Genomic DNA, 27,882 nt, shown 5'->3' with positions numbered 1-27,882 from the left:
ATAACAACAAACACAACAAATATTAAACACGTATGTCAAAATATCAATAATAATCAACAAAAGAACATGAACTGTAGAATTTGAATATATCTCCTGATATGACCAAAGTGAACAATTAAATATGACTAAGAGTAGACCTCAGGAAATTCACAGAGAAAGGTTTTTATATAAAATTTCTAAATATGTCATCACACTTTAAAAGAATACAAAACAAACTCAATCTTATAAGCTTTGGACTTTGGTTCTACTGTCATGCTTTTCTATTTTAATCTATTATATATGAGTTAATCTTCAGAAATCCTCTTCCGTTATAAAGTGAACTAATTTAGGAGGAAAGAACAGTAAGCAATATCCGTTGTCTGTTGGTAATAACAGTTACTTTCCCATAGATATTATCCATTAATCTAACAAGATTAAAACTGTAATGTTTTAACATACATATGTCTGAAAACAATAGACTTCACCTAGAAACAGAATTATCTATCAAAAGTTAAAAGTGTGTTAGGTATATGGCGAAAAACGGTCAAGAAAAACATTTATGATTGAATAAAGTAGTCTCCAACATCTCGGAATCACTACCAAATAGAGGCTTGTATGTGGCATAATCTCTTTCTCCACACAGCCGTTCAGCTATATTGCTGCTACAATGTACAAACAATTCATTGTTTGAATTCTTTATTGGTACATAATGTTCAACTTTAATGAACTACATCATTTTTATTTGTTCAGATACTTATTTAGTGATAACCATACTGAAGGGATATCCTACTTCAATAATGGTTTCATAAAAGATTTTCAATAGTCAAACTGTCAATAAAACCACAATTGACAATATAAGAGCAAAATATGCAAGATAATGTATATTTGAACAGAAATATTTTAGGTAACTGTGATATCATCAGGATACTGAAATTGAAAATCACTGTTTTATAATAATGATAAACGTATTTGTTTGGTTTTTTTTAGCCAATTTGACTTTGTTGTCTCCTCGTGTCATTAAGCAGTAAGAGCAAAGAATGGCCGGGTTACTATTTACTGCCAAAATTATTTGGTTTTACATTTTAAATCCGAGCTAGAGGGTTAGTTAGTTTAAAGCATAGTATATTTTAATTTGTTAGTTTGATAAAATACTGAATCTGTATGTAATATCTTTCAATAGATTGCTCGTAATTGACACAACTGTGCAAGATCCTCATGATTAACCAAGGCGCACTATAGTAATAGCAGACTTTACGCAGCAACAAGCGACACTGGTGGGATAATCACTTGGATGGTGCCGTTCAAGGATACAATTCCTGGTTATTGAGGGGATTGTCATAATGTTTACATAAGTTATTTTTCTAAAATGCTTACATGGTTACTTTAATTTTTGTTGCAATTATATACTGATTACACTTTTTGTTATAATTATTTTAAACGTTCCATGAATAATTAATATTATCTTCCTTATAATACCTTGACCGAAAGAAAAATTTATCTGTCAACATTAACTGACCAAGATCGATAATTTAAACCGTAAAAAATCAATCAATAAGGATTTACAGAACTTGACAAAACGTGTTGTTGTATTTGAAAAGTAAAATCACAAAAATTAAATTACATTTACATAGTGTTTAAAAATATTTGTTGACAGTCTCGTTATTAGAATTTAATTAGAATTTAATGACTACTTCTAATATACTTAATATTTAATTGATTATGGTGCTATTGTAGTTTATAAAGTGTATTACTAATTAGTCCGTTATTTTCGTTTTTAAATTAAAGGTAGTGAGGGAAATGAACATATGGGAATAAAGCATTGTAACCTACTTTTTTTCAAATTAAACCAAAATTAATAAACATGCAATTGTTTTTTTATGATTTTCATGTTCCAATTTTATTAGATTTAAATTGTACTTTTTAAGATGCACACAATAATGTATACATATGTGCATATCAAACTTTATCAACATCAGAAAAAAAACCACCCCGAAACTCATGGACATTCTTTTTATGGAAGAATTGCAGTCATTAATTAAAGAATAACAACTTTTACCAATTGATATTTTTTTTAATGTGCAACACAAGGTAGCAAACTGTATTACACAGATAGTACTATTAGGCGATAACTGTACTGTGTTTAAGGTTTGATGGTCCGAGGAAAATTCAAAACGGAAAGTCCCTTTGTCAAGTGGCAAAATCAGAAGCTAAAACATATCAAAGGAATATAATCCTTTTCTTTTAAGCAAGATGCTTTTGTGTTGTTTTGTAAAATTGAGAATGGAAATGGGGAATGTGTTAAAGAGACAACAACCCGACCAAAATAAAAAAACACAACAGCAGAAGGTCACCAACAGGTCTTCAATGTAGCGAGAAATTCCCGCACCCGGAGGCGTCCTTCAGCTGGCCCCTAAACAAATATATACTAGTTCAGTGATAATGAACGCCATACTAATTTCCAAATTGTACACAAGAAACTAAAATTTAAATAATACAAGACTAACAAAGGCCAGAGGCTCCTGACTTGGGACAGGCGCAAAAATGCGGCGGGGTTAAACATGTTTGTGAGATCTCAACCCTCCCCCTATACCTCTAACCAGTGTAGAAAAGTAAAAGCATAACAATACGCACATTAAAATTCAGTTCAAGAGAAGTCCGAGTCTGATGTCAGAAGATGTAACCAAAGAAAATAAACAAAATGACAATAATACATAAATAACAACAGACTACTAGCAGTTAACTGACATGCCAGCTCCAGACTTCAATTAAACTGACTGAAAGATTATGATTTCATCATATGAACATCAGGCAAAATCCTTCCCGTAAGGGGTTTAGTATCATACCATCATAACATATATGAGAAGAACATAACCCGTGTCATGCCAACAACTGTTTTTAGAATAAATGTGTTTAGTTCCGACGCAAAGACCTTATCAGTGACTCAATATTAACGCCAAAATATGCAATCTTTAATGACTTGACAACAGTATCGTAATTATATCCCTTCTTAATAAGTCTATTCAAAGGTTTTGTAAGTTTATGAGGTGAATACTGACACCTTTGTGCTTTATAAAGAATATTTCCATAAAAAATTGGATGTGAAATACCTGAACATGTTTGTACATGTTGTACATGTTTGTTAGTTTTGAGATTGTAACACATTGATGACTTCTATAACCATCTTTTGACTATTTTACCGATTGTGTCTGTTTTGTTCACCCATCGTAGAAATAAAGTTAATGCGACTGTCATAAACGTGAAAGGTTTAGCGCTTAAAAACAGGTTCAAACCACCATTTTCTACATTTAAAAAGGCCTGTTCCAAGTCAGAAATATGGCAGTTGTAGTCCATTCCTTTTATGTGTTTTATCCTTTGATTTTGCCATTTGATTAGGGATTTTTCGTTTCGAATTTTCCTCGGAGTTCAGTATTTTTTTGTGTTTTATTTTTTAGTGTTTGAATGAAACAGCGTCTTCAAGATACCACTTAACATTTTGATGTTGTTAATTATAGCTTTAGAGTTAAACATCTACAGACTTCTTGAAATCCGTATTCAGTATTTCGCAAATCGACCTTTTTGATGTAACACAGACACTTTTTATGAGTTTTGAACATCGATATACTACTATTGCCTCTTCTTGATTATTTGAAGTCTAATAACAGAACAATTAATAAATGATATAAAATATGTTGCATACTCTAATTTTGGATTCAACGCGTCTTCAGTTTGGCTAAGAGTGTGTTGGCTATTATGTCATAGACATACTTTTGTCATCTGAACGTGGCGAAATCAATGTTTTTTTCATGATTTCTTCTGTCTTAAAATTGACTTGAAAAACTTTTAAAAACTTCGAATTAAATTAACAGAACTGATTATAACCTTTTTCCTGTCTATTCGAAATAACATAACACATTTTGGTGTACACTTCAAAATAATTCCCTACGCATGTTAATCAGTATGCACCAAATTTAAAATGTTTGTTTTTTTTAAAGATTGAAAACTATAACAGTCATTCCTTAAATGCACTGGGTATTGATTTACTACGATATGCGGGGATTTCTTAAGGTGTTTTATCATTCTTTGTTTTGAATTTATGAAACGTAGTTTTTTTTTATTGGTATACACTTTATCAAAGAGGGACGAAAGAAACAGGGACAGTCCAACTCATTAATCGAAAATATAATGACAACGCCATTGCTAAAAATTAAAACAAGACACACAAACAATAGACACACATAGAAAAAATTAGCACAAAACACAAACCCCAGCAAAAATTAGGGCTGATCTCAGGTGATCCGAAAGCGGATTCTGCTCCACATTTGGCACCCGTCGTGTTGTTCATATTATAACATTCCGGTAAGTAGTCTAATTAGGTAGGTCACATTCTAGTAAGGGACGGGGATTGTAGTTACGACGTTAGGAACATATCCGATATCATTTGTAAAACGGTAAAATATTACGGTCAACCAACTCGTGATGGCGTGCGTAAAATTTACGAATGGATGATTTCAACTCCACCATTTGGAACTTTTGGTTTAGTAGCTTTCTAATGGACAGCAACCCTATATCAGGATAATTATGATAGGAAATGCAAGCTAGGGGAATATCGCATAAATTGGGTGATATATACCACGTATGCAGGTGCTGCTGGAATGTTGCTACTTAGAAATTGAAAGTTCACAATGGGAAAGCTGAAATCATCTCTATTGTCGCAACGTTTTGTTTCAACCGACCTTCCTTGTCAATTTCTAGATGTAAGTTAAGATATGAGAACATCATCTAGAGTTGAAGGATATTGCTAACATCTTATCTTTCTTCCTAAAAAGTTCCTGTATGAAGTCAGCCTCATAATAATAAAGAGTAGTTATCAAAAGTTCCAGGATTATAATTGAGTACACGAGACGCGCGTTTTGTCTACATAAGACTCATCAGTGACGCTCATATCAAAAAATTTATGAAGCCAAACATGTACAAAGTTGAAGAGCATTGAGGACCCCAAATTTCAAAAAGTTGTGCCAAATACGGCTAAGGTAATCTATTCCAGGGACAAAAAATATCAAAGGTTTGTAAACAGGAAATTTATAAAATGACCAAATAATTGATATTCTTGTCAACACCGAAGTGCTAACTACTGAGCTGGTGATACCCTCGGGGACGAAACGTCCACCAGCAGTGGCATCGACCCAGTGGTGTAAATAGTTATCAAAAGTACTAGAATTATGATTTAGTACGCTAGACGCGCGTTTCGTCTACATAATACTCATCAGTGACGCTCAAATCAAAATAGTTATAAAGCCAAACAAGTACAAAGTTGAAGAGCATTGAGGATCCAAAATTCCAAAAAGTTGTGCTAACTACGGTTAAGGTAATCTACACCTGGGACAAGAAAATCCTTAGTTTTTCGAAAAATTCAAAGTTTTGTAAAAAGGAAATTTCTAAAACTGACCACATAATTGATATTGATGTCAACACCGAAGTGCTGACTACTGGGCTGGTGATACCCTCGGGTTTAATAAAGAAACAAGTCGACAAGAAGAGGGGCAAAATTTGTTCCCATTGAAATGCTGACAGTCTGTTGAAAAACACGTCATCCGAACGTAACAAATATGTTGTCAATCAAGAAATCAAGCATCTTGTTAATGACAGTTTCAGAGAATTTTTTTTTGTATCAGAGTGATCCTTTACAAAGTAGGATGTATCCCCCTTAGACCATATACTTGTATCTACGTTAGCCATTCATTTTTATGAAACAAATCTATACTAACCTTTCAATTTGTCTTTTAGTTTGGAATGTGGCACACTTGTGTAAAGTGTTGAAAAGTAAAATGTGTAAATACTATTGCAAGTTGTTATGACGTTCTTTCTGTTCGAAAGTTATCAGGTTGTATTCGTAATTTTCACTTGTAATCAACCTAATGTTGTGGGAAAAGAAGGTTTTAATGAGAAAATAAAAGACTGACAAACGTTTAGTGCGAACAGTGCAAACGTGAATTTCCTTTCCATAATAAAGATATATTTTGATTTCCTTAAACTCGTTTTGTATATTCTTTTCAGTTCTGTGCGTATATTATCTATTTAAGAACATTATATGAAACGCATATATAAACACATTCAATTTATATTAATGTACATTGCATACATAGTATCAAAAAGTCCGTATTTCGTAAGATCAAGAATATATTGATAATTGATATCAAATTGATCTAAATTAGCCATTAATAAGCCTTGATGTAAAACAAAACATAAATTCACAATGTAGCTTTCTTTGAAAATAAAAAGTACAAAAATCGTTTTCAATCGAAAAAAAACTTATGAAAGGATTTTTTTCTTTCTTTAGAAATAGACATTTGAGGAATATCGAAAATACGATTGTTTTTATATTTTTTAGTTGTCTGTCGTAAAACGCATCAATTACCAGATATAATAACAGTAGCGTTACAATCTCAATTCAGACCACATTTTAACACTCCATCAAAATATAGATTCGGGTTATGTGGGGTGGCCTATTAGTTATCTAGATTCATATTTACCCATTAATGCCGGACAAAGGAGTAAGTTTTCAAAGGGATAAATTGTTCCTTTGTTTAATGTGTTTGAGCTTTGAATTTTGCTATTAGATAAGGGACTTTCCCTTTTGAATTTTCCTCAGAGTTAAGCATTATTTGTGTGCCCAGACATTGTGATGCTTTTCAAGCATGTCAAATTACTACAAATTGTACTTATTAATAGCAATGGTTAAATAATAATATACAAAAGAGTTATCTTAGGCATATCGGTTAAAAATTACGAAGAAATGACCCCACATGTATGTCTCATGTGTTAAGTACAGTCATCGTTGGTCAGCTTTTCAATAGTTAAAACAGCTATTCAATTAATTTCCTCTAGCAGCCCAAACTGATTCAATAGGTTTTTCGTGTTAAGCTTGTCTGTGGATTCAATTGCATCATTGGCAAATTTTGGCTACAAACATTTTGAATTCTGAGTAACGGCATAGAGTGTCTGCATGCTTAAAGGTCCTTAAAGAGCATTGAATCGTTTTTTACAACCTGCCTAGAATGTGCTAACGATAAAGCTGATACAAGTGAGGCGTAAGAAATGGACCCAATTAAAGAACAAAGTAACGGCCATTTGGGAATTTTATGATTAAGTTGAAATTCATGGACATTTTTGGGAATTTTTGGTCTTCAATACTCTTCAACTTTGAACTTGTTTTGGCTTTCGACCTTTTTTGATCTGAGCGTCACTGGTAAGTCTTGTGAAGACGAAACGCGTGTCTGATGTATTAAAATTATAAACCTGGTACCTTTTAATAGCAATTATTCGTGTATTTCTCTGTCGCATATTTTCTCTCATTTATTTCTATGTTAGTCCTATAATGTTTCATTTTGATGTTGCCATAAAAGCGGTAGGTTTGGCTAGCCACAAAAACCAGGTTCAACCCACCATTTTTTTTCTTACAATGTCCTTTACTCAGTTAGGAACACGGCCATTGTTATATTATAGTTCTTTTCTGTGTGTGTTACATTTTAGTGTTGTGTCGTATTACTCCTCTATATGTTTCCTTAAGTTTTAGTTTGTTACCAAGGTTGGTTTTTGTTCAATTAATTTATGAATTTCAAACAGCGGTAGACTACTCTTGCTTTTATTTAGACCTAACCTAAATCTTGTCCAAAGTTTATGCAATAAATTTTACTAATAAATATTACTGCGCTAAAGATGTATAGAATAATCTATATCAAATTGAAAGCCAAGTCATTTTAAACATATAATTTTGAACCAACAATAAAAAAAAAACATAGTATTATCATATCAGCTAAAATGTAACATTTTTTTGTACACACAGTGCAAGTATTACAAAATACTATGTTTTAGGATTAATTAAAGAAACTTTTATAAATGATAGAAAATTATCAACTTGGGCATATTAGATTTAATAACACATGTTAACTCAGATGTATAGTAAATGAATTGCTCATCTTTTGACGTAAAACGTACATACATTTTTATGTAGGCTTTGATACCAAAATATAAGAGATCACAAATAACAAAAAAATAGAATAAGCGCACATTCTGGCGTACTAAATTATAATCCTCGTACTTTTCTCTTGCCATTGAAACAGAGAGAAACGGTAAACCAAAACTTGTAGCAATGGAATGATTCTGCAAAATTTGCAGGGATAAAGTGCACTTCTTTTTATATTGTCCTCTATATAAAATCCCTCCCGAGAGAATTTTAATATTTTCCAAAATTTTATTAACGATGATGATTTATAATCAGTAATCGATTTTCCTAATCCAAAAAATTTGACTTATGCCAAACTTATATGTTATTATTTAAGCCAAACTTTTGAAGTTCACAATAACTCTAAGTGTCAGTTGGTCTACTATAAGTTGTTGCTTTACTACACACAAAGTAACTAAACCTTTTTTTTTCCTGCAATGAGAATGTGTAATTAACAATATATTTGTCATATTGTATATGTCAGGTTTGTTGTACACTTTGATTATGCAATTGATCATATGTCCTTTATCCAATCAAATATTTGAATTTGAATTGCATCCATTTTTCTGTATGCAATTTTACTGTTTGTGACCAATTTAGAATGTTACTATTTTCGATATTACAACATACACTGTATAAACAATATAAGCAATCTAGAAATATTCATGTATTAAAAAAACTTTCCTCTGTTGTAATCTTAAATTATCATCCTAAATAAACTCATCAAAGATACAAGGACTTAATTTTATATATACGCCAGACGTGCGTTTCGTCGACAAAAGACTCATCAGTGACGCTTGAATCCAAAAAAGTTTTAAAAAAGTCAAATAAAGTACGAAATTGAAGAGTATAAGTGTATGTAATACAGTCGTTAACTGCAAAGATTACAAATGTAAGAAAAGACTTTCTGTTCACAGTTTTAACAATCAATATACTTGACCCTTACGGTACATCGTTATCATATAACCTTGTATTGCTACTTGTTTGAATGAATGAAATAAGTTTTATTCTTGTTCTGTCTCCAAAAAGAAACTCAATGAGAGAAATTGTCAGCGTGATAAATTGACAAAATTAACTTGTCGCAGAATGGCAGCATATGTTTAGTGATAAATGGGTCTATGGTTAGTATCTATAATTGCATCTTCTGAAGGAGTGGATGGGCGTAATTGTTACCTATGAATATGATAATGTCTATGCAGGAGAACGTTAGTTTATTGATATAAATTGTCACACTCAGTGGGTATAACTTTTCGTCTCTTATTGTATAATTTATCCCTTTCATCGACATTTCAACCCAATTCTAAAACTCTGTTTCATTTTTTTTGTGTTGTAATGTTAATTGAGAATTAAAAAAAAAAACAAGAATAATTCAAATCCATCTAAAAATATTCTTTGTTGATTACGATGTTCTGTCTTGTCCTTTTTTTTAGCATTAAGCTCCTTAAGTTTTTTTTAACGTATTTATGCATGTCTGACCTGTAGATGTATGTCGGAGCATTCCTGATGAAAGTTAATCCAGAAAAGAGCTTTTGTTATTTGATTTTGCCATGTGATTAGGACTTTCCGAATTGATTTTCCTCTAAGGTCAGTGTTTTTGTGATTTTACTTTTTAGTACACGGAACTTTTTCGCACAATATAGAAAAAGTACAATTATTTGTATATATGAAATGGTCTTAGTTTCCATTTCATGAAACTATTTTAGATTGGAAAAAAAAACACTGAATGAACAGTACCCAGTTAAAGGATTAAAGTTTAAAAAGGCATTTATCGTGATAGATTTTAGGGTCATAATATTGCTTTTGTTTATGCGCTTACCTCAAAACATGTATGAGATGAACAACAAAGAAACAGATAACAAATACTGCCACAATGGTAATTAACATTTTGGCTGCTCTTCTTCTCGACCTCATCTGCGACTCGGGTCCAGATTTTGTGGCGAATTTTCCTGGTCGTTGATCTGTATAAACATATAAATTGTCATTAACAAAAATCGATATGGTTTAACAGTATTCAAGATTGTAGGAAAAAAAGATTAAACTGTCAGTGTATCCAAAATGAAAGTTTATTTTCTTAATTTGTGCAAAATTACATTGACAGTCTTTACGAGTACGTGTCGCATATTAATGACATTTTTAGTTAATAGCTGTATTAGACGAGGATTTAATTTCCATTTCAGCACCATGAGATGTCTCAGTTTCTTTTCATATGCGGTATTTTCCTAATCATTTATTGTAACAGTTCTAAAGCATATATATCAGTTATTTTAGATCAAAGTAAATGTTACTTTTGAATGGGCTATAAAAAGGTCAATCCAAATGATTATTTTAAAGATAATGTTAATATTAAAAATTGATTCATGTATGGTTGGAAATGCGAAAAATTAAAATGACGAAGAGTTCAATGGATATGGAATACTGAGCTGAAATACGCCAACCTATCAGAATAATTTAAGGATAATATTTTTTAAGTGCAAGCTTTCGCGTTGGTCAAAACAGAAACAAATATTGGGAGAAAAATAAAAATCCATCCCCAAAAAATCATAAAAAGACATGTTATGGTTTCACTCGTAAATAAGTTTAATTGAAGTCTGGAGCTGGCATGTCAGTTAACTGCTAGTAGTCTGTTGTTATTTATGTATTATTGTCATTTTGTTTATCTTCTTTGGTTGCATCTTCTGACATCAGACTCGGACTTCTCTTGAACTGAATTTTAATGTGCGTATTGTTATGCTTTTACTTTTCTACATTGGTTAGAGGTATAGGGGGAGGGTTGAGATCTCACAAACATGTTTAACCCCGCCGCATTTGTGCGCCTGTCCCAAGTCAGGAGCCTCTGGCCTTTGTTAGTCTTGTATTATTTAAATTTTAGTTTGTTGTGTACAATTTGGAAATTAGTATGGCGTTCATTATCACTGAACTAGTATATATTTGTTTAGGGGCCAGCTGAAGGACGCCTCCGGGTGCGGGAATTTCTCGCTACATTGAACCTGTTGGTGACCTTCTGCTGTTGTTTTTTTATTTGGTCGGGTTGTTGTCTCTTTGACACATTCCCCATTTCCATTCTCAATTTTAGTTCTCAAAAGTACCAGGATTTTAAAGTGATTTACATATCTTTTGCGTTCTCAACCTCTTTACTTCTATTGTAGTTGATGAAGATAAATCAGAATATCAATAATTGCACTAATTCCACGACACGTATTTTTTTTTATCATTCATTATATTTTTTTTCACAAAAGCTTTAAAATGTCGGTAACTAGGTCAGTGAATAAACGATACATTCATTTATGATTGATTTTTTACAATTGTAAAACATATCGTTTTGACGGTTAAGATTAACCTATCTAGGTTCGAATGAGCATTACTGGTACAGCCGTTCATTCAAAACATAAGAAAAAGAAAAGTCAAACAAGACAAAGTATCATGAGTGGATTCATTGAGTCTTTGAGACGAAACGCGCGTCTGGCGTAATTATAAAATTGTAATCCCGGTATCTATGATGAGTTTTAACAACGTGATTATAAATTTAAAAGCTTTACAATGCGGGGCACGAACATGTGTACATGCATTATGATATCCACTTTCAGACTAACGAGAGGTTGCAAATGTGCATGCCATATGCCCATTCTATATCTAAACAATATTAAAGAGTAATATTAGAATCAGTAAACATTGGCTTTTGTTACTTCCCAAAAGGTTAGATTATGGCATCAATATTGTAAACTATTTTCATACTAATAAACAAAGAAGCTCTAAGGGGTGAAATGTGAGACAACCGGTATTTGCTTTCCCTATTTGAATACTAGTATGTCACTAGCTTTTAAACATTAGTGTCAAAAAGTAATACCTTTTAGCGGGGGATAGAAAGTAATCTGTTTTCATCCACGCGTCTAGTATTGTAGAATTCTAAATTATAATTATTTGTGGATAAATCTGACGAGTTGAGCCCCTTTCAACTGATTTTTATATGACTTTCTTATGTTATATTGTTACACTTAGGTTAGGGGAGAGTTGGGATCCGCTAAATTGTTTAACACCGCCACATTATGTATGTTTGTATCTGTCTGAAGTCAGGAGCCTGTTATTCAGTGGTTGTCGTTGGTTGATGTGTTACAAATTTGGTTTTCGTTCAGTCTTTACATAAATTTGGTCGTTAGTTTGCTCGTTTGAATTGTTTTACATTTATCATTTCATGACCTTTTATAGCTGACTGTGTGGTATGAGCTTTGTTTTATTTTTAAAGGTGACCTATAATTGTTAATTTCTGTGTCATGTGATCTCTTGTAGAGAGTTGTCTCATTGGAAATCATCATCTACTTTTTATATATTGCTAGATAATACAATTAATTATCTAATTACGAACACAATTCTATGTTAATAGTCTTGCAATTTTTATCAAATACATCAAATGACATACTAATAGTTACAAACCTGATCTTGAACTCTATCATTTTGTTTGAACTTTTCCTGTGACGTCGCTTTCGAAACGTTTATCCTGTCGTGTGAAAGACAGTTCGTATATTTGTTGTCCTGTTTTTGTGTGCTGTCCTTGTCTTAATGTGTCTGTTTTTCTTCTGTGGTTAGCAAGTAAAGGAATATGACAGTTGTTGTCTGTTCGTTTGATGTATTTTATCATTTGATTTTTCATGTGATTAGGGACTTGCCGTTTTGAATTTCCATTTTTTTTTTGTGATTTAACTTTTTTTTGAATACATGTCAATATGTACTATTGTATATTTGTGTATTTCTCTATCCTGAATTTTCTTTGATTTATTTGTACCGTATTCCTGTAAAGTAATGTTTTCATTTTAGTGTTAAAGTTAATCTTGTCATAAAAGCGCACGGTTTGACTAGTCACAAACCAACTAAAAATGTCCTGTACCAAGTCAGAAAATGGCATTGTTATCTTATAGTTCGTTTCTTTGTGTTTTTCTTTGTTCTCTTTAATGTTTCTTTTTTTCTTACTGTTTTTCACTCGTTTATAGTTTGTGAACCGGATTTGTTTTCTCTCTATCGATTTTTGACTTTCAAACAGCGGTATACTACTGTTGGCTTTATCTAAACTGAATTTCATTAATATAAATAGTGAATACATTTAATTCATATTTAAAAAAAAAAGATTTACATATACCTAATACATGCAATAGTTATCAAAGGTAACAGGATTATAATTTAGTATGCCAGACGCGCGTTTCGTCTACATAAGACTCATCAGTAACATAGGACAATGGTGTATCTAGAAATTACACTTTTCCATGCCCTTTTGTTTTCCACATAATTAATATTACCAATAACTAACAAGTTCCTCGTCGAATTCAATACCAATATCAATTAGTATGTGAAAGCTGTTGCATAATATGTACGTCCCGCCTGTGTCAAGTGCACCACCAAACGGTGTAATTGTATTTGCGCAATTATAAAAGTTATTTCGTATGAAAAAAAAAAGAATTTGCACATACAGTGTGTAACTACTTATCAATTGGATACTGATAATTAAGGTATATAAAACATTACCTTCTTCTGAGACTCCAGGTAATTCATTTTTCCACAGATGTCGGGAAATAACAGAGTATGTGAACGTCATGATCAGTACCGGTAATACATACAACATTGTTATCTTCAGCATATTATAGCCCAAATAGTGATCCTCATCCATTTCAATTTTACAATATATCAATAACGACGTCAAAGACTCTGGAAATGTATGGAGTTCGGCCATATAAACAATATGAGGTATTGATATCAGACAACTAACACACCATATAATAACTAAGATACAACTTATAGTCTTTGAGGCAGGTTTTACTTTCCAGAACTGACATATAGCGAAGTATCTCTCCACAGATATAGCACTTAGTGTTAATACGGATACGGAAACAGATGTAGTCTGTAAATTATAAAATAAATCATAACATTAGTTATAAGAAAAACGTGATTTGAAAATTAGTTGTATGTGATTTGCATAGTTTTTATCTAAATTCAGGCAGTGTAAAATGTAAAGGGCAAGTGATTCAACATTTTAGGTTATTGTACATGTACTCAGATCTGGTATATTAACAATGTATATTCATACACCATGTACACCGTGTCAACTTCGAGGAAAATTATCATACCACGTAAATCAAGGCGACAACAGTGAAAAACTTTATATTGAATTGGCGTACCATAAATGAGGGTCCTGATTCGGATAAAAACAACAAAACAGAAATTATTTTAAGATTAAGATAAAATTTTAATCAAAAAAATTAAACTACTTCAATTAAAATCGATCATTAAGGCACATTTGAGCATTTGTCAAATAGTCAGTGTTTATACAAATTCAGACCAAGTTTCTCATAACAAATTAATTCCAAAACGTCACCAAACTTATATATGAGAATTATAACAGTGTATGTACTAAATCAAAAATACAGGACACATTTATCATAAACGAAAATCAATGGTCAACGGTAACAACTCTTATCACAATATCGAATAATAGATGGAACTATAGCAGCGCTTGAACGCAAGTATAAATAACTATTATACATATGTGACCGCATACATACATCAGAACTCATCTACATTTAACAAGTAATGTCATCCAATATATGTGTTAATATAGAATTCAAATTCAATTAAACAAAATTAAATGTATTTCTGAGTATCTTCATGTAGTACAATTGTTGACCGCAGAACTATCCTCTATGTATGAATAATGAATGTTAATGTACATGATATTCGATAAAATTATATAGGGTAACATATTAACATTGTCAATATTGTTTCATGTTTTTGTAAATGCATTTGTAAATAAGTACACTAAAATATTGTGCGAAAAGGTGAGTCAACACTGTGAAAGAGAAAGTGAAGGTCTGCATTTTATATGTAGCACATCAATTACCATTATCTGTAGACTCTGTATTGATTCGGTCAAAAAAGAAGGATAATAAACCACTTGACCAACAATTACTCTACGGTAATGAATCTTTCTTCTGACAAATTATTTGTGGTAACAGGTATTATAAACAAATCAGTACAATATGCTTTAGTGTCTTAATGTTATTACAACTAAATGGACATTATGTGATCTGTAACATTGTTTGTTAAAATTGAATATGGAAATGGGAAATGTGTCAAAGAGACAACAACCCGACTATAAAGCACACAACAACAGTTAACCGACAGGTCTTCAATGCAGCGATAATTTCCCGCAGCCGCAGGCGTCCTTCAGCTGGTCCCTAAACAAAAATATATACTAGTTCAGTGATAAAAAACGCCATACTAAACCCCAAATTGTACACAAAAAACTTTTAAAAAAAAATACAAGACTAACACAGGCCAAAGGTTCCTGACTTGGGACAGGCGCAAAATTGCGGTGGGGTTTAACATGTTTATGATATTTCAATCCCCCCTATACCTCTATCCGATGCAGAAAAATAAATGCATAACTAGTTATCAAAAGTACCAGGATTATCATTTTATATGCCAGACGCGCGTTTCGTCTACATAAGACTCACCAGTGACGCTCAGATCAAAATAGTTAAAAAGCCAAACAAATACAAAGTTGAAGAGCATTAATACGCACATTAAAATTCAGTTCAAGAGAAGTCCTAGTCTGATGTCAGAAGATTTAACCAAAGAAAATGACAATTACATAAAAAAAAAACAGAATACTAGCAGTTAACTGACATACCAGCTACTTCATTACTGGTGCATCGATGTCATGTAAAAATTAACAACAAGAACTTAGGATTACTAATGATTTATTAAAGCATATGTTGAATGAGTTATGATTGACACTTCTTTTAGATAACACTGATAATCTTGGTAGTGACATTACAGAAATTCACTAGGTTTTTTTTTGCATAATTTTATTATTCTAGTAAAATATAAAATTTGTTTTGGGCATCTTTTTTTTTTAATTTTCTTGTCTCAGAGTACAAGGAAAAAACCCAACAAAGATAAACTATTTATATTTTTTTATAATAACTGATGTGATAAAACCAGTGATATTTCAAAACGATTGAAAGTGTTTCAACTGAAATCTGATGAGACTCATACATGGTTCCAAGTAAAGATATAAATGATACTCTTTTCAAAGATTGATAATACTTTTATTTTTTGTTAGAATAATTATCGTTCCTTCTCCTTTGTTACATAGTCATTCAAACATGTGTCTTAGTATTTGAGGCAACTACGAGACGGAAAGAATCAAAGTTGACCAATCAACAAATAAAAAATTATTACAAGATAAAGAGGGATCATAAACCAGAAAATTGTCGTAAAAACTAAAAACATGCAATAGAAGCTACCTCAGCTGCAATCGCTATGTAAAGTAGCCATATTTATAGAATTCATATACCTTGAAGCTTCCGATCAATCCCTTACTTTTAATACAACATTAAAAAATGGGAACTACGAAGGACTGAAGTCAGCTTTTAAAGCCGGAATGCAGACGAGAATCGTCGTATTTTGGTAGTAAAACTAACAAACCCAGTCAATTTAGATTGGAGCCGACGTGCTGAACTCGATCTCATGAACAAGGATCCAATGCATTTTACTTTGAAGACAAATAAGGCTGTTTTTTAAATTTATTTCTAACCTTTATGTAAAACGTGAGGTTAAATAATACCTTAGACAAAGGTTTTTTTGGTACATGATCAGACACATTTTTCAATTATTTACTGTAATATAATGAATAGTTGGTTACTTATACTTTTATTTAATCAAGATATATTATTGAAGAATTGAAGTGACATTTCCTATTTTGTATGGAATGGACTTGTTGATATTATTCTGATAAATGAGTTATGCCTTATTATTAGTAGGAAAGCTTGTAGTAATAACTTCATTAGTTTCCCAATTTTGATGATACTTTATTCCCTTGTGTCGGTTTACTGTGGTGAGTGTTCACCGCGGCGCAAGATGAAATCCGTTACATAGTGAAAACGAATGTTCTGTTAGCTCATTACTGCAATTCAATGTCCAAACCGCATTTTATATATCATTTATACGGTAAACCAATGGAAGGTTAAATAGTTAAAGATTTGGTTACGTCCACCTGAACCTAACGTGATTACCACCCTTTGTCGGCATAGACGAGTTACATTTATGACACATTCTAACAACAGTCTTTATCGTACTAAATTGTTTTCACTGAACTGATGTTGAGGACTAGCAAGTTCATTAACGTCAGAAGATTCATACAATTTGAAAATACAAAGTTAATCAAAATAGGAAAGATAGTTTTCTCGTTTTTAATACCAAACTGTTTACAATTGTCAATCACTCCTTACTTTTAATTCAAAAATACTTTTTTGATTGACAAGTCACTCTGACTATGTCGGCAGCCTGATTTAATGTTAAATCACAATAACAACAAAGATATTGACAGTCTGAAAATATGCTATTTTTATAAAAATAATTGCATAAATAAACAATTAAGTAAGACGTCTGTTACCAATACACAATATCAGTAATCTTCACGAGGCAAAAGTAATAGACTTCATGGCGAGATCCATTCCGTAGGGACTCGCCATCCAATATATATTCAAAAGTAAAGTAACAAAAATACAAAACTACGAAGAAAATTTAAAAGCAAAAGTCCATAATAAAAAATCATGTCAATTTTTAACCTTCTTGTCATAATGTAACAACAGATTATTGGATTATATTACCAATTCGGAAAAAAAATGCAACAACATATATACTATAACTGTTAAAATTGTGTTTGAAAAGTTAAACACTATACAAGAATGACTTTCCCTCATGATGAAATTTAAAGACAAAGAGCATGCGTTTTGTGTTATGTTTGTTGTTCTCGTGGAATTTTGTCTGGTGCTTGGTCCGTTTCTGTGTGTGTTGTATTTTGATGTTGTGTCGTTGTTCTCTTCTTGTATTTAATGCGTTTTCCTCGGTTTTGGTTTGTTACCCCGATCTTGTTTTTTGTCCATGGATTTATGAGTTTTGAACAGCGGGATACTACTGTTGCCTTTATTTACAGTTTTAAAATTATTAGACAGAGCCTTTGTATTATCAACATCGATTTAAGGTCAAAACCAACCTTGTCGCAACAGGTAAAAACTACAGCCATGCCGTTGTCAGTTTGTTTTGGATTTACGAGTTTGACTGTCCCTTTGGTATCTATCGTCCCTCTTTTTGGATAGTTTAAAACAATGAATGACATTCATTGTAGTGCTTTGAGCCAATTTCATTGAAACATAACAGATTTTTATCCTGATTGTGATAACAATTAAAAATCCTGATTGTAATAACAACTAAATATCCTGATTGTGATAACTATTAAACATAGTAAAAAATCGATTCTAAATATCTTAGATTAATGCAAAAATGACTTACGACAGATGATTAAAAACACTAGTGGTTTTTTGACGACTTGGTTTTGGAACATTTGAGAGACAACATGGTTAAACGGTAAGTCGGTAAAATTTGTCAGCTGGTTGAATCAAAAATGCTTGAGCCGCTTATAGGTATGACAAAAGTACAAAAGGCTAACGTCAACTCAATCAATCTTTATCCTCTCATTAAGTATTATTAAGATGTAATGTTTCAATAAATGTCAAAGAAACCACACCCAAATATCTCAAATAAAATAAACTTGGTATGCTGAGAAACGCTTAAACGCCTTATAATAAGTATGCAACATTATGAAAAGAAAAGGAAATTTTTATTTAGTCCAACGAATTTCCACAGTGCTCTAAAACAGTCAAAGATATGCATAAACAATTGTTTGTGTTTCAGATTTGTTTCAAATTAGTTGCATGTAAATGTATTGTAAATTTGAAGTTAATCATTTTATTTTGGAGTTACATAATATTATTTTTTTTATTTTGGGACTGATGTGAAGAAAAAGAAATTAAGTTTGCCTAAATGTGCCATGACCACATTAATAAGTTAATTAACCTGTCAAGTGAAAATGCAATAAATTTCGAAAATATCGTTTCTAGCTTATTATTTACATAGAACAATTGAGTTGCTTTTATTAAACTACCTAACCTGAAATAATATTTTGACAAATATAAACATGTGTATGTGGCTTTCAACAAAAAGGTTGTTTAAAAAACCCAACTATACATGATCATTTAAATGGTCATCATTTTGGAAAAAAACGTCCATAACACAATTTAAGCTCTTTAAAATCGTTATTTAACTAATTAAAAGATCAAATAACTCATCGTAAATATTGGAACCCAAGACGCGTGACACGTTTCGTCTAAAAAGACTTATAAGTTACGCTGTAATAAGAAAGTTCAAAATGGCAAATTACGCACGATCCTGAAGAGCCTTTAGTACTAAAATTTCTGGACGGTTTTGTCAAACACAGCAAAAGTAATCTATTGATCCATTCTTTGGGAAAGAATGGCCTTATTTTTTCTAGAAATTAAAGATTTGTAAACCATAAATTTATAAGTAGGACCATTTCAAAGCGATAAAATGGGTAACAGAAGAATTTATGCCAAATAATAACCTTAAGCTTATTTTTCCTAGAAATTAAAATTTTGTAAACCATACCTTTAAAAGTATGACCTTTTCAAAGCGATACTATGGGTAACATAAGAAACTATTTTAAGTTATACTGAACAACGCAAATTCAAGGACTACTAGCAGTTTAAACTGACATGCCAGTACTCAATTAAACTAACCGAAAGGTAGAGTCGGAACCATAAGGACATCAAACACAACCCCTTCCGTTATTGGCTTAATATCACGGCAAACGTATTTATTTGCATCGAGTGGTAGTGTTTTTTTATTTTTAATTCTAAAAGCGCCATATCTATATATTGTCTACAAGAAGCTCTCAAATTTTAGAAGACATGCAAAAACGCAATAATAGCTTAAGAATTTTTGTAAACTTCCTTGTTTGACTGGGGAGATTTAGTACACAGGTATTTATAGATTATACTACTATATAACTAAGAAACGGGAATATGTGACCACAATCCCAAAACACCATCTCAGAATAATGAAATGATATACGGTCACACACATAAATCAATATTCAAAACCATATGGCAGGACATATGATTTTTTTAATGGTGGCAATCTGATAATTAAACCGATGTCTATTTGGTGTATTTCGCCTCTCTCTTGCAGAGGAATAATAAATCAGTCTTCACATCGAACTAGGATTGTTTAAAATGTTTATTGTATCAACGTTTCTGAAGTCATGCATCCTTGGCTGTCACATTCACATATTCGGATTTGAGTTTTCCTGATGAACGTACATCTAGAGAAGCGGCACATGGACTAGTTACCATGAATCAGTTGACAATGTATTATTCTCGCTTTTTATAAGACAATGTTCTGTATGCACTGCAAATATTAAAACACCATTATGAAAACTTAACACATTTGTTAACAGCCAACCAATACCCCTGCTCTTATTACTAAGAATGAGGAAGTAATAAACAAATAAATTAAAACAATCAAAAGACAAGTACGCTATTATGATCCTCAAAGTTTGTGAGATAATTAAAATGTGTAGCCACGAGAATATGGTTAATGTCTATTGTCAATATATAGAAAAAAATGTTTCATTTTTATTTTAGGTCTTATAATTCGTATAATCGATTCAGGTTACACTCTAAGGCTACTTTTTTTTTCAAAACTACAAAGCAACCTCCATAAAAGAATGACTTCATGATCCGATGTGAAGGAGCAAGTCCATATGATAAATGTTAAGTTAATATAAAGTTTCGATATGTATTTAATGCACTTCTTAGAATGTGGTTTTTATGGATTGTTGGTTGAATATCTCAAGGATCAACATTACAATAGATATTGAACATTGTAATATAAATGCAGACATTCTAATTTTCCCTTAAACTTGACGGTAGTTCAGCTTTATGGTGTACGACAAGTTCATTACATGCTGTATCGTTTTAAACAAACTGATGTTTTAATCCTTTAGCATTTGCACTGAATGTTTATAGAATAAATGATTGTCTTAAACCATAACCAGGACGAGGTTGAATTAAGTAAAATAACAACAAAAAAACGGACTCAGAGGAAAACTGAAAACGAAGTCCCTAATCAAATGGCAGAGGTCAAAGCTCAAACACATCAAATGAATGGATAACATCTATTCGGCGCAATGTCTACAACTTTGGAAAGCATATGGACAGCTTTCTGCATTGACGTTAGTACTTACTTACAGAACAATGCCTTTGTACATTTTAAACGTCTTTCGCTGTCTGTTTGAAAGACGAAGAAAAGACGTTTTGCTCTTTTGATAAAAGTATGGCTATCATGTGTAATTAGAATTAACTACCGACTTCGTCGTGTCAAAATGTAATTTATAATGATCGTAGTCTTAACAATGACTTAATGGCCAAGAACATTCATCAGCTGTTCATTTTTCTTTCAGTTGATTTTGTCACTGAACTATATATAATAAACATTTGTACTATAACTGAATCTTTTCCCGTAATTAACTTAGGCAGTCTTGTTATGAAGACATTTACTTTTTATGGTTAGGGTATGCGACACGTAATATTTGTTTACCTAATATAGAACGATTTTGGCTTTAATTTAATAATTTCCTTGTAACAAACACTGCATTTGAAAACAAAATGCTTCTAATAACCAGAGTCCAACAACATTATGGTTTGTAAACACGAAAGCAAACTTATTCCGTCTATTTTAAAATTTCCATACCAATGTAATATTAGTCTTATGGAAATAATTAATAAGAAAATAATTGAATAAGCCTAATAAAAATACCAGACAAGGAGTCTGATGCATTCTTTGCAGTAGATACTTGTCTTATTACCATATCGTTGATACAGCGTTGTGAATGACAATTAAGATTACATTGTCAACTGTATGCACTTGGTATCCGGATGAAATAAGTTTTATATGAATGTTATTTTATGAAATATTCTGATGAAATATAATTTTTATTGCTTGTTGTGTTATTTTATAAATTTATAGCTTATTTGTTTCACATGCACATTGAAACTTACCAGGAGCCGAACAAATTAAAGCGTGAACATGCTAACATACCATTTCTCTACATTAAAAAGTAACTTTGAAATCAATTTCCATGATCCAAAAATAAAAATAACGTGCAATGGTTATAATTCTTTGCTGTTTATAACGCAAAAGAACTGTTACACAGTATTCTCAGGTACGTGGAATAAATGGTATGCGAACAGAATGTGACATGTTTCTCTAAGACTAGCTTATATGTCAAGGTTTGCACCCGAACTAACCTCCATAAATCATGAACTTTATGGGCGTAGCACAGGAATTGCAGAAAACAAAAACAAAAACATGACATTTTTTTGTTCATGTTGTCTTTTGCTTAGGGACTTATTGTTTACAATTTTTTTGTGAGTTATTATTTTATTTTTCCTGTTATATTTACCAACATAAATGCTTTCCGTATTTGCATTTCATTCGATAGTATCTAACCTACATATTGTTGCCTTATTATGTTTTTTAAATATATAAATACTTCAAGCTATGATAAAAAGGTTTATAATGTATCTCGACATGTAGAATCATTCTTAATGTCTTAACTTCTGACAATCGATGACTTTAAGAGGATCACATTTGATTAAACTTTAATAGTACAAATGTTATAAAAGTATTAACCCACATAATATTTGTCATTGTATAAGTTTACCTGCGTTGTCTGATTATTATCAGGATATATTTTTTAGTATTAAGGCTGATGTAAATAAATGCAGAAAATAATCAACTAACATATAAGATTGTTAATAAAACCTCCGTAGCTAAAGCACAAATAGAATTGGTCCAATTAAACAACTGTCATTATTCAAACAAAAATTAACAATGGACAGGACTTATTACTGCACCTTTTGGTGTGGTTTGTAGTATATCATGCTGTTTACAATTGTCCAACATTGTGCAATGTGTGACGGACAGTTGGTAACGAAAACAAAATAACTAAAAAAATATTTCTAATATCCATGTACAATAACTCCCTATTTAAACGAGGTTCTTGATATTATGCCCAAAAATAATAAAAGAGTATGCGTTAAATAACTGAGACGGCAACCCAACAAAACTACCACAATGTGTCGCAATCGGTTGTCATTGATAGACAAGTTTCCAAACATATCAAGCTTTTGCACTCATACCGCATCTGTTTATATTTATTTGGCCGCCAGAATCTTGAAAGTATATTACAAAGCTATACAAAAAGTCTTTCAACAACACCAAAGAGTTCAATGAGTTAAACCACAAAGATGTAGACGATGATACACACCTTGCACAAGTACATGCACAGTTTACTATTTTCATTCGATTTCTGTATTAATGAACAAAGTACATAGGCAAAACATGTTTGTCTAGCTATATTGTTTAAAAAAAATAATTCAGCCGAACTTTTAGAAACGTACCTTCTATTTTTTAGAGCGCGATATACGTATGACTATAAAATAACACCCAGGGTCCATATATGGGGTATGAATTTTTCACGATCTTTGGACAAGAAATTTTATGAAAAAGCACATAAACTTGGTAGACCAAAAATGTAAATATTGTACAGTTGATTGTGTAACTTGTGTAGAAGACGAAAAACATTTTTTAACGCATTGTGAAATTTATTCAGATCTGCGATATGGTCTTTTTTTGAAAGCATATGCAATTAACCCAAAATTATGAAGAAATTCACCGGGCGTACCTAATCAGACGCCTGAATGAAGTTTTTTTTTAACATACTGTTCACCTATAAATGTTAAAATATATATAAGCTGCAATTCACAATTTTAAACTTTTGTACACTTTTATTGTGCTACCTCTCCAAAACCATCATACTTTGAATGGCAGATGACAGTTTACAAGATTGACATATGGAAAACAATTTTAATAAGTACGTGGAAGTCAAATATCTCAAATGCGTAATTTTGCAAGTAAAAATTTGTTTGTTAACCATATGAATACTCCTCTACCTGAACTTTGACATGTTGTATAATACTTTAATGTCAAGGGAACATTTGCATATCTGCATTTGAATAATCAATGCCTGGTCAATGTGATGAAGTCGATAAAGCCCAATCATTTACATGTAAATGTAAGCTTTCAAAGCTTAGTTCAGTATTAATTAGTAGCACAGTTGACTGATTTGCTCAAGCTATCTCGAGATTGATGATTGGTTTGTACTTTAACAACATTATAAACTCTCGTTATTAAAACACAGTTCACTTTTCTGATTAAATTTCGATTTAAAACTTATTTATTCTCTCGCGTTTCATTGCCCTTCTCATTATTTTTTAATTGTTTTTCTTCGTAATATGCATTGTCTTAATACGTATAGGTACTTTGACTAGAAAATGTTGAAGGCATATTAAATTTTTATCTTAATGGTCACAATTAACGTGGTATTTTTGGTGTTTTCGTTCAAACTGTTTTTTAAACATTTAACATGATATACGTGTGTGCGATATTTCAACAATGTGATGCTGCGATTGACTTATAAATTGTAGCCATAGTCTAAAAACGGATTTTTGATGAGACACATTTCAGATTGTGCTCTTCAGATTAGATGAAGAACAAAAGCCAATCAACTGAAATATAACAGATGCTTCCTGTCGATGCATTTGTATATACCGTGTTTTTTTTATTTCGTATATGAACACAAAGTCGAACTCTTTATTTTACCATATATCAAGAATACTATAATACTATGATACTCAGTTTATAATTCAAAGAAAGGCTATGTCATCTGTGTATTGTCACCAGTGTATTACAGAGTCTCTCACTTATTGCACTTCCGTAACGCCGCCTTTATATTATTTGTTTTATTGTATCTTATTTGTTTGTTTTATATCAATTATTTCTTGTTCCGGCATCAAATTATATCTAAGATAGTTTCTAGATCATAGACATACATCATATCAGATTTGTCGTTAGCGATGTCAATTTTTCGTCTTTTAATACGGGTCCAGACAGTGTCAAAAAGTTAATACTGTGTTTACGGTTGAAAGCGGAAAATAAATGACGAACCATATTAAAACGTGATAAATCACAACAGTATATAAATGGTGTACCAAAAAGAAATAAGACAATGCAAACATACTATATGACTTATAAAAGCTTATTTATTAGCCTCATCAAATAGATTTTCAGAAAAACAAATACCATAGATATATGATATTGCCAACACTTTATTATTTTTTAGATGACATAGTACAAACACAGTGTATGGTGTCAAAGGTATTGTCCTACCTGCAGTTCTTTTAATCAACAATTATATCCTCTAGCACTATATATAAGGAACCCCTAGATTGGCTTATTGCTAATAAACAAATTTAATAGTGTGTGCTGGGTTACGTCTGATTATATTATGATAGCAATCTATATGACTCAACATAAGGTCCGGTATAGTTTAAGTATTTGGAATAAACGTAATGACTTACAAACATCGGTACATAAAACATAGAGAAAATTAAATTGATGAATATGGACCCTTTCAATAACCCTCAGTAAACTCGCTATTCTGTGGATTTATCCGTTGATGATACATATCCAGTTATCTCTAATACAATGCGATCAGAAAATGCATATTGTATGATACTTCAATACAACTAGATATATATTTATGATTGTTTTAGTTTCTTTCAATGAGTTAAGCAAAGGAGTAGGTCCGGAAAGGACCGATTTTGGCCTCAAATTTCAGGTTCATCTGACAAAAGATTTTGACCTCTTTTTAAACACTCAAGTGTCTATTTCATTTGAATCAATTAGTTTATGTAAAATATTTGAACTGATTTAGTCATTAAAAACGCTCCGATTCAAGCTCAAATATGAAATATCAACCAAATGTGCCGAAAAATGACACTTTTCGGATGGTTTTTGTCAAAATGAAAGTGGCCGCATCCGTGTTCATCCTCAACCTTTATATATGTTATGTATTATCATAAAATACATCTTCCGTTTCAATATTAAGGATGAACACGAATGCGACCACTTTAGTTTAACACGAAAACCGTCTTAAATTTAACTAAAATGCTAGAATTTAGTAATTTAGCATGACTTTAAGGTGTAAGTACCCGATATATGTGCATTGTATAGTCAAAAATAGCACATATTTATGTAGCAAAACCACTCTACTATTCAATAAATAACTAAAAGTTTACATTTTATCAACTTTGTAAAACTGCTATATTTTGAGGCCAAAAGGGCTCCTACTGGACCTACTCCTTTAGAAATAAGCAAGACAAGTGTTTGTTTAATCTTTCGAATCAATTTTACTTGTTTATAAGGTAACTGAAATGGTTTAAATGGCGATTCGGGTTGCCATCAAATACACCAGATATACCTGATAGATGCATCGTTATCATTATAATGGAATTTGATGCGACTGTGATACAAGTGAGAGGTTAAGCTAGCTATAAAACTAGATTCAATCCACCATTTTCATCATAACAGAAAAAAATTTATTGACACCTTTTAGTATAAATAGATTCATTCAGTAAGCTATTAAAAGTTATGACTCTTAAAATCATCCAATCATCTTCTCAGATCATTGGCAACTACACATTGATTTTTTTTAGATGAGTTCGGATAGGGTTAAATTGCCAAGAAATAGTAGGAAATGAATTTATGATTTTTGAAATACCTAGATATACTACCATAGTTATCAAAGGTACCAGGATTATAATTTAGTACGCCAGACTTCATATTCTCTGTCAGTTTAGAAATACAACTGGTATCTGAGACAGCATATGAATATTTTACCAGATAACTAACTACGGGAAAATCTCTTATTCCCCACAAGCTCGTACAACTAATTTTTATACTTTCCTACAATGTACGAATATTGTCTACACATATATATATATAAGTGCCTGTAAATAACAGCACATGACATACAAATATATGGGAGTGTGAATTACTCAGTACAGATATTAATTCAATTACACAAATAAAATTATAGATTGCCTAACAGTGTAATTTTAACACACTATTTAGTATGTAAAAATAAGAATGTTTAAAAAATTTACAAAATGATGAAAATAAACGCAATATTTTGCTAGACCAACTAGCTTTATTACGCGTGCATCTAACCAGCTGAAATCGGATGTAGATAATAAGAAACTGTTTCTCTTCTCGTTTTCGCAGTGGTGTCCCACTTGGTGTTGACTTCTATGATTTGGAAAGTAACATTATCAAAAGGATGTTTCGTAGAACGAAGATGTCTTGTGAGAGGACAGTTTTTGTTTGTTTTATACGATGACCGATGGTTATTGAGCCGAATATTAAATTTGTCCATTGTTTCTCCCACATATTGAATGCCACAAGTGTCACATAAAATTATATATGAATTGAGTTCTCCGTTTTACAGTTGCAACTAGAGCAGATGGTATAATTTTGTTTAATAACAGAGCTGATGAAAGAACTGCTTTTATTGGAAGCTTTACAACACAAACAATTCCTTCGACCACATTGTTTGTAGCAACCGGGAGATAGAGTACGCTGCTTTGCTAATACAGATGTCACTAATTTGTCACGGATGTTTTTAGGTCTTCTGAAGGCTGATGAAAAACATTTTTAGATTTGAATCATTTTCCAAGATTTTCCAATGCTTCTGAACAATGGATGACAAATTTTTAAAATCAGGATGGTAAATGAGTACAAGGGGTGTTCTGTTGGCTGCTTTATTCTTATCTTTGTACTCTAGAAGTTATTGGCCACTAGTTTTGTTTAGATGATGGTCTACAAATTCTATATATATATATATATATATATATTATATGGCCTTCCAAATACCGTTTCGATCCCTAACATCACTGAAGAGACATATATTGTCGAAATCTAGATCTGGTGTACTAAAGAAATATTGACACCGAATGTTTGTGGCACAACATCGTAGCCACAAGTTAACAATTTTTTTTCTTTCTGTGACGTATTAAATTTATATTCAGATCCAT

General features: G+C 31.6%; 1 protein-coding gene across 1 annotated transcript in view; it reads right to left on the bottom strand.

The window, feature by feature from the left end:
* Positions 1–27,882, bottom strand: part of LOC134705356 (orexin receptor type 2-like) — a 62,498-nt gene that overhangs the window by 11,266 nt on the left and 23,350 nt on the right. The window contains exons 2-3 of the mRNA XM_063564101.1: positions 13,493–13,865; positions 9,798–9,939 (exon numbers count right to left, since the gene is read on the bottom strand). Of these exons, the coding sequence (XP_063420171.1) occupies positions 9,798–9,939; positions 13,493–13,865 (515 nt within the window). The remainder of the gene's footprint in view (positions 1–9,797; positions 9,940–13,492; positions 13,866–27,882) is intronic.

This window comes from Mytilus trossulus, chromosome 1 (assembly GCF_036588685.1).
Source record: "Mytilus trossulus isolate FHL-02 chromosome 1, PNRI_Mtr1.1.1.hap1, whole genome shotgun sequence".
Taxonomy (NCBI): Eukaryota; Metazoa; Mollusca; class Bivalvia; order Mytilida; family Mytilidae; genus Mytilus; species Mytilus trossulus.
The sequence above is the reverse complement of the archived record's forward strand: the minus strand, read 5'-3'. Positions and strand labels throughout refer to the sequence as shown.